This window comes from Anoplolepis gracilipes, chromosome 14 (genome assembly GCF_047496725.1).
Source record: "Anoplolepis gracilipes chromosome 14, ASM4749672v1, whole genome shotgun sequence".
NCBI lineage: Eukaryota > Metazoa > Arthropoda > Insecta > Hymenoptera > Formicidae > Anoplolepis > Anoplolepis gracilipes.
The window spans coordinates 3,162,176-3,176,399 of NC_132983.1; the positions used below are offsets into that span (position 1 = coordinate 3,162,176).

The 14,224-nt window shown below is 37.7% G+C and overlaps 1 protein-coding gene across 4 annotated transcripts in view; it reads right to left on the minus strand.

Annotated features, from left to right (window-relative positions):
• N (uncharacterized) overlaps nucleotides 1-14,224 on the minus strand; it is a 247,626-nt gene that overhangs the window by 57,293 nt on the left and 176,109 nt on the right. For all 4 annotated transcript variants that reach the window (XM_072906052.1, XM_072906054.1, XM_072906053.1 and 1 more), the window contains one exon: nucleotides 11,476-11,658. In XM_072906052.1, coding sequence (XP_072762153.1) covers nucleotides 11,476-11,658 — 183 coding nt within the window. The remainder of the gene's footprint in view (nucleotides 1-11,475; nucleotides 11,659-14,224) is intronic.

Genomic DNA, 14,224 nt, shown 5'->3' on the forward strand with positions numbered 1-14,224 from the left:
TTGAAATAATCTGTACAATACGAAAGACGTCGCCTTTAACGAGAAACAATATCGGAAGACAGAAATTGTGAAAAATGTTAAAAAAAAAGAGACGAGATCAGAGAGGAATTGGCGAAAAGAGGCTTCAGCCGCGGCAATTAACTTCCCCTAATAAAGCGGCGGTTCGTTTCGGAGTTCAAATTAATTTCTTCGCCGCGATAACGACAGTCTCTCCGCCCCAAGTTCCTCCCGATCGATAGGATCGATTTTTACCACAGGCTGACGTTAATAAGAAACGGTCGAAAGATTGATCTCGACGGATTCGGTTAGTTGCGCATCCACAAAGATGAGGAATCCACGTGACTTGCAACGTATGCTAATCTCGAATGGCTTGGAGAACGCGCTGTTTGTTATCTCTGACCTTCCTGATTTGCAGTTATTTTTTTTTTACATACAATATGTTTATATAATATTTAAGATGACGATGCTAAGAATTTCTACGTCAACATTTTTTAAAATAAAAGAGTAATTGCAAGTTTATTTTTACGGTTCTAGAAATTCAAATTTCGTTAATGCTTATTTGATTTTACGTTTTGTATTTTCTTGTTGTTATATTTATTTTATTATACATATATAATAAAATATAAATCTATAAAAAAAATATAATTATTATTATATTATTATTACATTAAAATGAATATAAAAATTAAACGTAATAATTAATTTCAATTAATATAAATATTATTAATGTATTTACTTCGGTAGTGGAAAGTATACTATATTCTCAAATTCAAATATAAATATAAATTTTACTCAAGAATGCAACGCGAAAGCCGAGAGCAAGCTGATCGAACAGAAGATCTAAAGGAACAACGAAGCCAATATCAATATCAGATTTATCTGCATCTTACTAGCATGATGAACTCTCCCTGGTCGGTATATATGTATGTGCGTGTTTATACCGGCTTGTCTATCCGTCAAAAGCCTTCCTCTACCGGGCTTCTTCAATCGTCATCCCGCTATTATCCGCGGGGATCTATCTAGGATTGTCCCCCGCCTCTCATACGCCCGTTCATATAACGGTACAACGATATAGCGACGGATCAAACGGCAATATATCGTTCTCTACGAAGAAAATTATCGATCCCGGATGGAGATCCCGACCAGAACCGCGATTCCTCCTCGATGCAAAGGAATATCAATTACTCTGACCTTCACGGATGACAATAAATTGAATACCACACGCTTGACTTGTAGCTGAACTGTACGTTATTACAACGAATGTATTATCAAATGATACTTGTACATCCATCTTTACCTTTACATAAAAAATAGAATAGTTTGATGAAAATAATATTTAACAGAATAAGCGTTTGATGATCAATGCGATATAATGTGTATAATATATTTTATGATAAATATATAATTCCAGAGTTTTGAAGTGCGTAAACGTTGAGTCGTATGTTATTAGGATTTTTAATCATTTATCTTCTATTTTTTTTCGCGTGTAAAAATAAAAATTTTCTTATTTACAACTTATCAACTCTTGTTGTAGCAACACGAATAATACTTGTATTAATTAAAATTAATAATTATTATATTTTTTCTATAAATTTATATCTTATTATATATAATAATAAATAAAAAATTATGTTATTTTTCTTATACAAAAGGAATAGAGAAAATCAACATAAAAAAAATTAATAAAACAATTACTATAGTAATGAACAATTATACGAAGTAATCCTCTTATGTTAGAAGAAGAGATAAAAAATATATATTTCTAGTAATAATTAATTATTAAATAAATGCAAGCAATATTTTGGAATGAAAGCAGAATGCAAATTTGAGAATACAAAATTCTGTTTGCTCTGTAACTTTGTAACTTCCTTTTCTCGTATCTTCTCCGTTTTCTTTCCTTTCTCATCGTTTTGCAATGCACGCTCACACAATACGCAATGACGTAGAACTTATGAATAATTCGAAATAAATAACGTTGGGCGACAGGACAATGTGTGCAGACAGTATGTCGCTTTAGGTTTAACTTTAAGGTGATACACGTACGTGTAATAGACAAAAATTTTGAAATATGTCATCCTCAGTAATTTCGACGAAATTACATTATCGAAAATCGAGGAGATGATTATGCGAAGAATACTTTGCGACGGCGGTATATAAATTAAAGGAGCGAAAGAAAGCATTGTAATTTCTGTCAAGTTCTCTCGCGACCTGCACGCATTTCGGACTAAAGTCCTCCCCCTTCATCGAAGACATCGCGTCGAAAGCACTTTCGATTCGTTCTGGATTCGCCGCCACAGACCCGGTTTACGACCGCGCGACTCTTCTCCACGGAGACGACGAAAGGTCGCCGGCGCGACCCGCGCTGAAAGCGAGCGCGAAGAAAACCATGCTCCGTACGGAATGGTACCATCGGGTACCTAAGGTAGGCGTTTAAGGCCGGCATTTGTATGCGACTCCGCGCACTTTCTTGCGCACGCACGCACGCACGCACGCATGTCGATCCCGTTGTACCCTTAAATTGGCTATTTCCACGAGAGGGGGAGGAGAAACGAAAGAACCGGCGACTTGGGAATTCGTCCCATAGAAATCAGACTGTTCTTTGTCAGCGTCCGAAGGGACGTAATTCCATTGGACGCGGTTCGTCGACTCGCGAAGACCAATTTCCTCGTCGCAACAATGCCCTGCTGGTCTCCAACGCAGCCGGCGAAAAGCGCGCTTCGTCGAAAAATCAAACGCGAATACTCGCGCGACCTATTCAAGCAGGTGCTCATAACTGACAATAGCGTCGAATAACAATTACAAGTCCCTGAATCTAAACCAGAATATATATACAATATATACAATATATATATATATACTTGAGCCTCGTATATGGGATATAAAATACTTAAAAAAATATTTACACAAAATATATAAAATGCTGGCTCTAAAATAATTTTTAATATATTATGTAAAAATATTGTTAAGTAAAGTACCTACTGTTATTATTATTGACATTTTTCTTCTCCCTCTCAATGATCCGATATTCGTTTTGAATCTTTCTCTTCACCAAAAAAATGCCTGCCGGTAGGCGTACTTGGAGCGGAAAAAAAACAACAGGAAGAAGTAACGAGCGAAGAGCGGAGGTAACATGCAGAAGAGACACGTTAACCAGAAGGCGCGGGATGTCCGTCTCGTTCATGGCTGCCATATATCACGAGCGCTTCAAGGCAAAATACAAGGCATCGTCGGACCACGTGCACGCACACACATTATATTCTATGACGTTGTCGAGGTCCCTGATGACGATTTCAAGAGTGACTGATGTCTGGACGAGGAAGACGCGCTTAAAGAACGGCGTCTTGCTGAGCAACAGTCCAGCTTGTTAGCAAACGAGATGCTCTTACTTTGCGATATTTCTCTCTTCTCGTCATTTGTAAAGCTTTTGTCTTGTTTTAGTGTGCGTTACATTATTGTGAAATTATTTAAATAATTTCATAATTAATTTCATTATAATTTAATCGGAAATTAATCATGTCTATCTGTTTTAAGATTTCACATAAGAAAATGCTATTATTACAATATATTTTACACTTTTGCAATAAAATATGAATAAAAATTATTAGAATTGTAAAAAATTGATAAAAATATTTTTATTAATCTATCAAAAATTCTAGAACTATTAAAAAGTCAAAACTCTCATTAATTAATGAATTTCCACGAAGTGAGACGTCACTTTCATACAGACCTTAATCAGCGTTATCTAGATTAATTAGATGTTTCTCGAAAACGCTCTCGTTCTAATTTTCACGAAGTTGGACAAAAAGAAATGAGAGATAGGAACGGACCAAGAAAAGTACAATCGAGGGAAAAGATGGTATGGCGTCGAGAGAATGAGAGATTGAAAGGAGGACTTGAGAGCACAGATCAAGCGGATAAAGACCGCCAGAAGACTTAGCAAGCGTGTTGGGTAATTTTAAAAATTCAGATAGAATCTTGGCGAGTCCTCGGCGCTTTTACGCACTGCATCACATTTATACAACTGTCTCTGTAAACACATCAACAACGATCCCGAGTTGCGAGGTCACAGAAATTTCTCTCTTGTCTTTTTAGTTTTTTTTTTTTTTTTTTTTTTTTTGTTTTCTATAGACTGTTGCAAAAAAAATTAAGTGACAAGCATACTAATAAGTGTCTATTGCATTTTTCCCTCATATTTATTATTTATATATACAACAACCGAATATTATATATTTATTATTAATGTGTAGATGTGATGTATATTGTATATAATTAATTTTTTATAATTATGATATAATATTAAAAATACTTAACATAAATTTAATAAAATTTAAAATATTTAATAAGTGTCCAATTAAAATGCTTTATTTATAGCTAGACCAATGCAATTAATATTGTCGAGCGTCAAGCAGATTTATTGTTTATTCGACAGGGCAACGCCCTAAAATCGTTGGTATTGTTTTTCGAATTGCGAGATAAAAATGACATCAACGTCTTCCTGGCGGAATGATAAAGTGACCGAAGAACCGAACACACGTGCCCGGAGCGACGAGAAAGAAAAAGGAAATCGCGGCGGTGTCCAAGAAAAGAGCATTCAAAAGAGACCTGGACAATAAATGCGCGCGTCTTCCTCGCTCAGGAGGGTGCCGTCACACTTGACAATCAACTCATCCGCTTCACAATCAGCTTCGACAACCAAGAGACTGCCTTTTGGACGGAAACAAAAGCATGAATAATCTCTCGTGCGGGTTAAATTATCCTCTCTTAATTAGTCCGATCCAACTTTCGACCAAAAAAAAATTTTGCCTACTCCGAGCGAATCTCTAATTGTAAGTGATAATCACTCTGATAAACTAATGTAAATATGTCAATTGAAAAAGATTCTTTTTTGTTGAAAATAAAATAAATGTCATAATTTGTTCTTATTTTCGACCTTAATTTTCTCATGTTTATAAATTCTAGAGGATTTCGATTTCATTTTTGTAGAAATTGAACTTCTATTCTTTTGTACTTTCAATAGCTTAAACGAATTTTCTATTAAGGGTTTAAAAGGAAAATTTTCGAAATAATTACACAAAATAGTGATTTGATCGTTTAAAGTATCAAAATAGATTAAAAATTGAGATTAAAAGATTGCAAGTATAAGCATCTGCAAATTAGAAAATATAATTTAACGCGCGATTATAAAAAGATTCTAAATCAAACAATTATATTACGAATTTACACAATAATTACACTTGTTAGAAATTATCTATAATTCACAGTGCTATTCATTTTTGTCCAACTACTCAATTAACCTTTCTTTATCACAAGTGGCATCTCGTTAATAATGTCTGTTGCATTTTGCGACAAGAACGTTGATTCGCGAAAGCAGAAATTCTAGATCCTTAAAGAGCCGAGAACAGAGAAGCAACGCGCGGTATCTTTTCTCTCGTCGCAAGAGAAAAAGAGAGAGAGAGACCTCAAAGAAAATGCGGCGCGAAATAAGGGTTGAAAGAGATACACACACAGAACGTGGCAAGCCATTGTCCCTCTCTCGCGGACAAGGCTGCTGGATCAGAAAGAGAAAGAGAAATCTACATCTTTAGTAATGCATCATACAACTCCCCGCGCATGTGTCCGACAACAGAATTCTTGCTTCTTCGAAACAAGCAGCGCAAGTGTGTACGTACGCTGGATATATCAAGCTGCGAATATTGAGATATCTCCCTTGGTCCAAGGGTAACAAATCTTTCGCGATGCGATACGCGTCGTGAAAAAAGAACGATACGAGAAACAGAGTAGAGAGAAGAAAAAAAATCCACAGTTTGCACGTGTGACAGTAAAATATCACTCGAGTCGCGACCTCATTCGCAGGATTTTTTTACACCGTTTTTCGACGCTACCTGTCATCGATCGATTATCTTTAATTGGCGCAAGGTCCGAGGATTAAGAAGCTATTTTAATTTCGTCTCGTAATTTCCACGAGACTCAATTGTGTAAAACTCTGTCGCTTTTAAAGGGACACACGGTGCTTCGAGAGAAACGTGTATGTATGAGAGACGGCAAAATTCCTGTTCCGTGTGAACACCTGGAAGTGTACGTGATGGCGTGTTGGATAACATTGTTTCGTGTTGTGTGTCAGAGTGTTTGCGGCGATTTGTAATGCCTTCCCTCGCGACGCCGGCTTTGTGTCATCTTCTTTATCCGCATTACGGTCCGACTAGAATAATACTACGAGGAGCTTGAGTTATACAAGATTAGAAATCGCACCTCGAATTTTAATGAGTATTGAAAGGAGGATTTACTTCGAATTACCGTGAAAAGACTTGATTCCAAGTCAAAATTTATTCTTCTATTTTCAAACTTAATTTTGATATCTCAAGAATCGCCTTATCGCCTTCTTTCGAAATCATTTAATCTACAATTTTGTCAAAGTCATATTATATTATAATCGAAATTCTCAACCTTAAACCTGTGGAAAAGTTCGTTTTTACTTTCTATTTCAGGTACAAAGTAAGACTTCAATTCATATGTAAATTAAACCTATTTCAAAATCCTCTAATATTTATTATAAATGTAAGAAAACTAAAATTGAAAAGCAAAAGCAAAATTTCGATTCGAGATAATTTTTATGATAAGAATGCTGTTTTCAAGTCGAATCATTATATTATGGATGTTATATTGATCTATTTTTATACGTGCAACGTTTTGCAAATATTAACAAAATTTCACCAGATTTAAATACAATTTATTGTTGAACTATACCAAAGTCTAGAAAAGAAAGCAAGGCTCTCGCTCAAATCTTTCTCGTAGAAATATCAAGTAACTATAGAGAACCTCAGGTCATTATACTGATAGTCGACACAGACGATCGTTTGTGCAATTTAACAAGCACAGGTAAGAAGGACCGGCTGCTCATTACATCCGCGTGTTGTTTAATATCGAGTTGATGCAATCCGTAGTATATCTCTCGCCGTGCTACCGATTTATTAATCTATCCGTATTTTTCACGACCCACGAGCGTGCATCCGTGCGAGCATTCATCAGCCAGAAAAACAGCCCGTACTATCAGATCGCCCGGTAGAAGACGCAATAGCGGCGTAATTGCTCTCGTCCGTCAATGACACTGGGAGATCTCGTGCCGCTCCTCCTCTTCATTATATGCGTAGATAATAATAAACCTATATACGTAGCGTGTATGCGTGAGCAACAATAAGGCGGGCAGCAACAATAAGTTTGACGAGATTCCCAATCGTAATGCAAGAAAATTATCAGTATGATCACAATAGTGACAATCATTCATTTAAAAACGCAGTATTATAAATTATGAAGAATATTATTATATTAAAATTCTATACATATATAACAGCTAATTAGGATATTTTAATCAAGATTAAAATTTGATAGAGTATTAGCTTGATTTGGGAATGGTTTTCAAAAAAATAACCATATCTGGCGATCGTGTGATCCAGATCTAATTTCTGAAGCAACGCTCCTTGCGAGGAAGGGAAGGAAAGCTTCTCTCATTACGCGTCAGGCAACTCGAAACAGAGAGATGCAGAGAGGGGAGGATCCGCTTAACGACAATTACAAAGCCCAGAGTACAGTACGTGCAAAACACACGGACGGGGGAGGGGGGGGGAGAGGGGGGAGGCACAACTGCGGGTTCGCGTCGTGCAAAATTCTGAATGCCCGAGTATCCTCTTTCCTCGAACCTCTTAGCGCTACTTAGCGGATCCTTTTACGGGACAGCAGGGACCCGACAAGAAAGGAAGGCACGACGTAGGGTCGAAGCAAGAAGAGACGAAAAAGACGAGTAGGAGCTCGAGAAAGTGGAGAACGAGGAGGAACGAGACGCAGAGGCGGGAGAGGCGGAGGCGGAGGCGGGGGTGGAGTACCAAAATGGCGGAGAATAAGCCGAGGGACAAGATAAGCCTTTGTGCCCGCGCACGGGGGCCCACACGGGGGCCCCGGGGCAACGTCGTCTCGGTCTCATATTTCGCGAATCTCGCTATCATATTTTATACCGCTCCGTCCCCCGTCTCGCCAGGTACCTTCGAGGGCTCGAGAATCTCTCATTTTTTGTTATCTCACTTTTCGGACCCTCGATTTTCTCGCCGATCTTTTCGGGACACGGTTCTTCTTCGACGTTAAGGAACTCGATTCGACCGACTATTCATTAATACAATAGACATAACTGGCGCATTTCAAATATTTTTTTCCACGTGAGAACATGAAAGTTATACGTTAATCCAGTATAAAAAAAAAATATATATATATATATATATATATATATAAATGTATAATATCGATATTTGACCTTCATAATTAACGAGTCATAATTTTTCTCTTATTTTTTATCTTAATCTTCAATCTATAACAATTCAACATAATAAATTCTGTATAAATTTTATATAAATTAAATCTATCGAAATCCTCTAGACTCTATGAACAAAAAATTGAGGTAGAAGATGTAGGAACAAAATTTTGATTCGGAATTGTGTTACGGATAATTTTTTATCGAAATGAAATAAATATTGTGAAATATACGATACTATAATTGACCTAACATCTAAATGGTCAATTTTATAAAAATAATGTAGTTGGATAAAAATTTCATACAAGTCAAAAATAAAAATATGTATTAAATACATATTTTATAAAGCCCTTAATTAATTATAAAAATAGAAAACATCAATTAATTCGAAACGTTTCACTTATGTGTGCGTGCTGTCAAATCCTGTCCATTTAATAATCTTAAAATATTCGAGAAAGTCTAGACAATAATATGACAGAAGATTAAATACGGAACGCGAATGAATCAGTCATGCCTCGTCAAGCATCGCAATGGATAAATAATAACTTGATTAAGTAATTTCAATGTAACCATAAAAAGATACAATGCAATTTTATATTTATTTTTATTAATTTAGATATCAATATTAAAAAAACTCTCTATTTTTAAACTAATAAAAGTAATGTATATCTTGAATTATGTAAGTAATTTGCAACTGCAGATATTAACAAATATTATTATATTAAATTTTTAATTGCTATCTAGATTAATAACATGTAAACAAGTATAAAAATTTGTTTATTGTTTATGTACATTTTTTCGAGATATTTTAAAAAATAGATATATCAAAACATCATCCGATTTCCAAGATATATTAGTATTAATTTCAAAAACAAGACTTGCTTGAGCCTTAATCAACAAAATTAAAATTTTACCGTATATTATTAAAAAGATAAGCTTTAATAAATTATTATGAGATATAAAATATATAATTCGAGAGTAATGCGCAACGACAACGAGGCGACGAAGGGTTCCGCTTCGCCGAAGGTTGCGCGAATTGTAAATCGATGCTATAAATCGAGAACGCAAAGGAAAGAAGAAAAAGGACAAAAGAGAAGAAAACGAAATGCCACTTGGGCGTTCATAATCAATGGCCGCTATTTTCGCGTCTCGACTTTGCGCGTTTATCGCGTTTAATGCTCCATTTGTCGCACCGCGGGGAACACGCGCTGCTACAGTTGTTGAATCAATAACCAAAAGTAAAATCCTCCCAGAGCAAAATTTTAAAAATATGTGTACGATAATGAAAGTACGTATGGCAAAAGTATCAAGTAAATTTTAGGAAACAAAATAGACTGATTGTGAAGAATCTGTTCAGCGCGTTCGACAAAGAATCAAACGTATTACATATGTTATAATAACAGAGATAATAATTTAACATAATAATACATTTTTAATTTAAAAATAATTATTAAATCAAAGTAATAAATTTAATTGGAGTATAAAAAAATTATCAATGTTTTCATAGCAAACTTGAAATTAATTGAAAGATTGCAAATGTCATACACTCTTATTATATTATGCATTTTATAATTAGAATTTCGTGTAAACTTTTAGTGAGATTAAATTAAATTTCACAAAATCACATAATCCTTTCCTATACTATCTCTGTTCTATCACGCGCAATTACCTTATATAAAATAACTACAAAAGCTCGCCACAAGTATTTGAAGAGCATTAACAACTTCGTTCTCTAACAGCCGTTGAGAATCACGCGGAGCTATAAACAACCACGTTCATCTCCGGCCATTATTTAATCTACGATCGTTTATATTCCTGCTGTAATCATCACTATCAATTCTACGAAAAGCGAACTCACACGCACATGTGTGTGTGTGTCGATCGTAAATAAACTCGAAAACACAGAGGCATTCTCCGGCGGGATTTTGCGAGATTCGTTTGTGATATCAACAGTGACGCGCACTCTCTCTCTCTCTCTCTCTCTCTCTCTCTCTCTCTCTCTCTCTCTCTCTCTCTCTCTCTCTCTCTCTCGCCGTCGATTATATCAATTATCGATCGGGCGGATCTCTCGCGGCCCCTATATCTCGGAGGCCCTTAAGAAGGCCCCCCTCCCCACCCGGAGGGATAGATCGCGTCAAACAATTAAGGCTGACTTACGCGCGCTCTGCGTTGAAGGAGCAAACGAGTTGGAGCAACCGGTCGCTGCCCTTGTGGGTATCAGATAATGCTGACTGCGGTGCGCTGTCATCTCGGAAGAATTTACCGGCGACGTCCACGGGGGTACCGGGGGCCCCGAGGGTCCAGCAGCAGCTCGGTCGCCTATCGCGCGCGGCGGATCGCGTCTTTTCACGCGTTTCTCTCATCTCGCGATTTCCCGCGAAAATCGCATCGCGGACTTGACTTGGGAAACGTATTTTTTACGAGAATATATTGCATCTTGAAATTCTCTAAAATGTCACATTGTAAAAAGATCTCCTTTTTGCTAGAGGCGTGAGAGATTTAAAATAAAAAGAGAAAAGGTAAAGGATGTACCGCTGAAAGAAATCAGAGAAATTTCTTTCCTTGTCTCTCGCAGTCTTTTTGCTCGAAATGTCAGTGCGATAAATCTTAGCTATAATTTAATCTTGATTACATTTTCGGCCGACTGTTTTTTCTTTGTCGAGGTAATGGGCACGGCTTACCGTTACCATAAGGAGATGTAACTTTCCAACGGAAGGAACCTTTTCGCTTTTATACAAACGACTCACGCGAAGGCACAAAAACATATCGTCGTTTCGAGCAGGAGGACCGGGAAAAACGAGAAAAAGGAGAGAAGGGGTCACTTGCGAAGATAATTGCGACTTTCACGGTAAACTTTTTGCCGAAACGATCGCGAAAAGCGCGGACATACATACGTGCAACTGCGATCGATATACATAAAAATTCTACTTGCGCCAGTAGAAACGACAATTCGAGGCAAAATTGCCATCGTGAAAGCGACCGAAGTGCGTTCTCGATCGCTCGCGGTCACGCGAGGAAGCAGAAGAATTATTCCGTGTGTCTCCCTTTTAAAACGTGCGAAGATATGCAGGCTGCTTTCTCTCGAGAAAGAGACAGAAAAGAAGACGGGACGCGACGCTAAGGGCACGTAATTGTTGGCAAGTGCCGTGAGATGAAATGCAGAGAAGACGTGTACTTACCAGGCATGCAGACACATCGGAAAGTCCCAGGATCGTCGAGGCAGGAACCGTCGTTTTGGCACGGATGCGACTCGCACTCGTTCACGTTCGTCTCGCATCGTGGACCGGTGAATCCTTGCGTGCAATTGCACGCGAAAGACCCGGGCGTGTTCACGCAGATACCGTCGTGTTCGCAAGGAGAGCCTGTACAACAAAAATCAGAAAAAGATATTGTTATTAAAAGTCGATCAAAAGAGATTCGTGTTCGGCTGATTGGAATAAAAATTAATTAAAATTTGGCAAATAGATGGCGGAGAGAGAAAGAGAAATAGAAAGGTATCTAGGGCAGTCATTCCGTGTAGTACTTAAGCATACATCAAGCAAATCTCTTTGATATATTTCGATCCGTCCCTTATATGACAAGTCATATGTCACTCGATCACGTCCTCTGTCAGATAATTGACGCTACGAAAAATTCCAACGCTCTGGAGCTCCGTCGCCGCAATTTTGCCGCAGTTTGTTCGTTGGTGAAAGTTCATCCGGTTTCGGTATTGGAACATGCGATACCATTTCGAGTGAAATTTTTTTTCCGTTCGCCGAGACGTGGCTGAGAAAAGGAAAGGCGACCGCAAAGAACGACTTTTTGTGTCGATGGTTCTTACCGATGATTTAAACCGTGATAAAGCGCGGCAGACACATGGCTTGCATAATAATTAATATCTTAATACGATTTTAAGATTCGATTTTGTATACCGTATCTCCGTCGCTGGACATCACTGAATAGTGCTCCTTAATTGGCAAACTTTTTAGACGCTATCATTAGGGCGGGAAGGAAGGGAGAAAGAGAGAGAAGAGACACTTCCTCTATACTTGGCTAAACTCGATCATAAGAAGGAGTATGGTAAGAATTCTTCAGGCGACAGCGATGCTTAAGATGATCGTGTTTTGCCCGCGGAACCTCTCCTCTCTAATTACAATAAGGTAATTGCTGTAAGCATAGTTGTCTATTCTGTATATTTCACCAAATAAATACTTTAGGAAAACATTTTTCTCTCTTTCTCTTCTTTTCTTACGCGCAATGACACGTGCATTTTGATCATAATAACATACTTTGTAAAAGAATAATTAATAATAAATATTAGACTATGTGAAAATTATATATAATACTATTTCCTCCCTTAATATAAGACACATAAAAATGTTTTAATCTTTTTAAATATTTTCACCCCGTGCCTATATTAAAAGCGACACGCGCGGGCCTTTTCTCATCCATGTTGTAAGCACGCATGAGCGTTTTCTCTTACCTCAGTCGCATACCATGCTCGTGTAATTCGCCAACGGTTTTTCCGACCCGACAACGTAATTGCCGTCACCGCCGACTGTAACAGGCGAGGGGGATGAAAGAGAAGCCGAGGGAAATGACACGATGGGAAGAAACGTACCTATGTCGCGATTGCAAGAAACGCATTGCTGCGCCATGTATCGCGATCCGGTGACGCGGAAGGAGCGATGACGAATCGCTCTCCGAGATCGTGCGAGCGAGCGAGTAATAATCATCCAAAGAGTTGGCGTTGATAAAAAGCCGTCGCGCATATTTAAAATTGTTTAAAAGATTCTTACGAGGACTTTAGTCGTGCGGAATCATCGCGATTTTTGCAAGCATTATCTCTCTCGCGGTCGTCGAGATAAAGCGCTTTATATAAATACTAGAACAGTTTAAGCGCGCGCTACGCCCGCGCCAATTATTTTGTTTATGTTTATATTGTGTATGTTAAGTTAGGTGTTAAAGCGTTTTTTTCCCGCAATGCTAATTGATTGTTAAATATTTAATTTTAATATTTATGGTTGGCTTTAAAAAAAGTATCCTTCTTTCTTTTTCTTTCCTTCTCTTTCTTTATTTAATATTATATCCCTTCTCCTTCTTTCTTCCGTCTCTTCTTTTTTCTATTAATTACACATAATTACACAATATACAATACATGCATATATAATATATGTACCTTTCTTTTGTCTCTCTTTTTGTCTTTTTCGTTTTCTTTAACTTTTTTTTTTAAACTTTCCTTTTATATACGTTTTCTACAAATTGTCACACAAACTGTCAAAATTTGACAGCTGCAGACGACACGCGCGAAGCAAGTCGCAATAATGCACTTGACAACGAGACCTCGAGACAACCAATCAGCATCGCGGAAAAGCGATGACAATGTCAATAATATGCCTTTTTTTTTAGAGAAGGAAAGGATGCAATTTCAAGAATAAACTATATACAAGTAAATGTGTAAATAAAAAAAATCTCCAAATGTTAGTAAATTTTTACACTATGGTTTTCTTTCTGCACGAAATCCTCGATTACGTATTTCGAGTCTTTGAACACAATAATTCGTGAACGCTTCCTTTTATTCCCGCGGCAGCAACGCGCGTAATTGGCGGCCGCTGTATGCGCCGCGAGGCGCAGTTTGCGAGTGACGTTGCATCGCATTGTACGACAGGCACGATTCAGCTCGTCCGAAGAGGCCTTCTTGCTCCGCTTGTCGGGAACGCGCAGCTCTTTCTTTCGCTTATAAGGAACTTAATCTACCAGAAAATATGCAATCTAGATAATAACAGAGCCCCCGCTCGGGCGCGAGATCATTATGGTTGTTATTAAACTTAAAATAACAATTTAGCGTTTAATTAGATTCGTTCGTGGGGGCCCGACACCGCGCGGGCACCCCTCTGAGAAGACTGTGCTTCTGTACGGACGGAGAGAACGTCGACCGGAGGGAGGGCT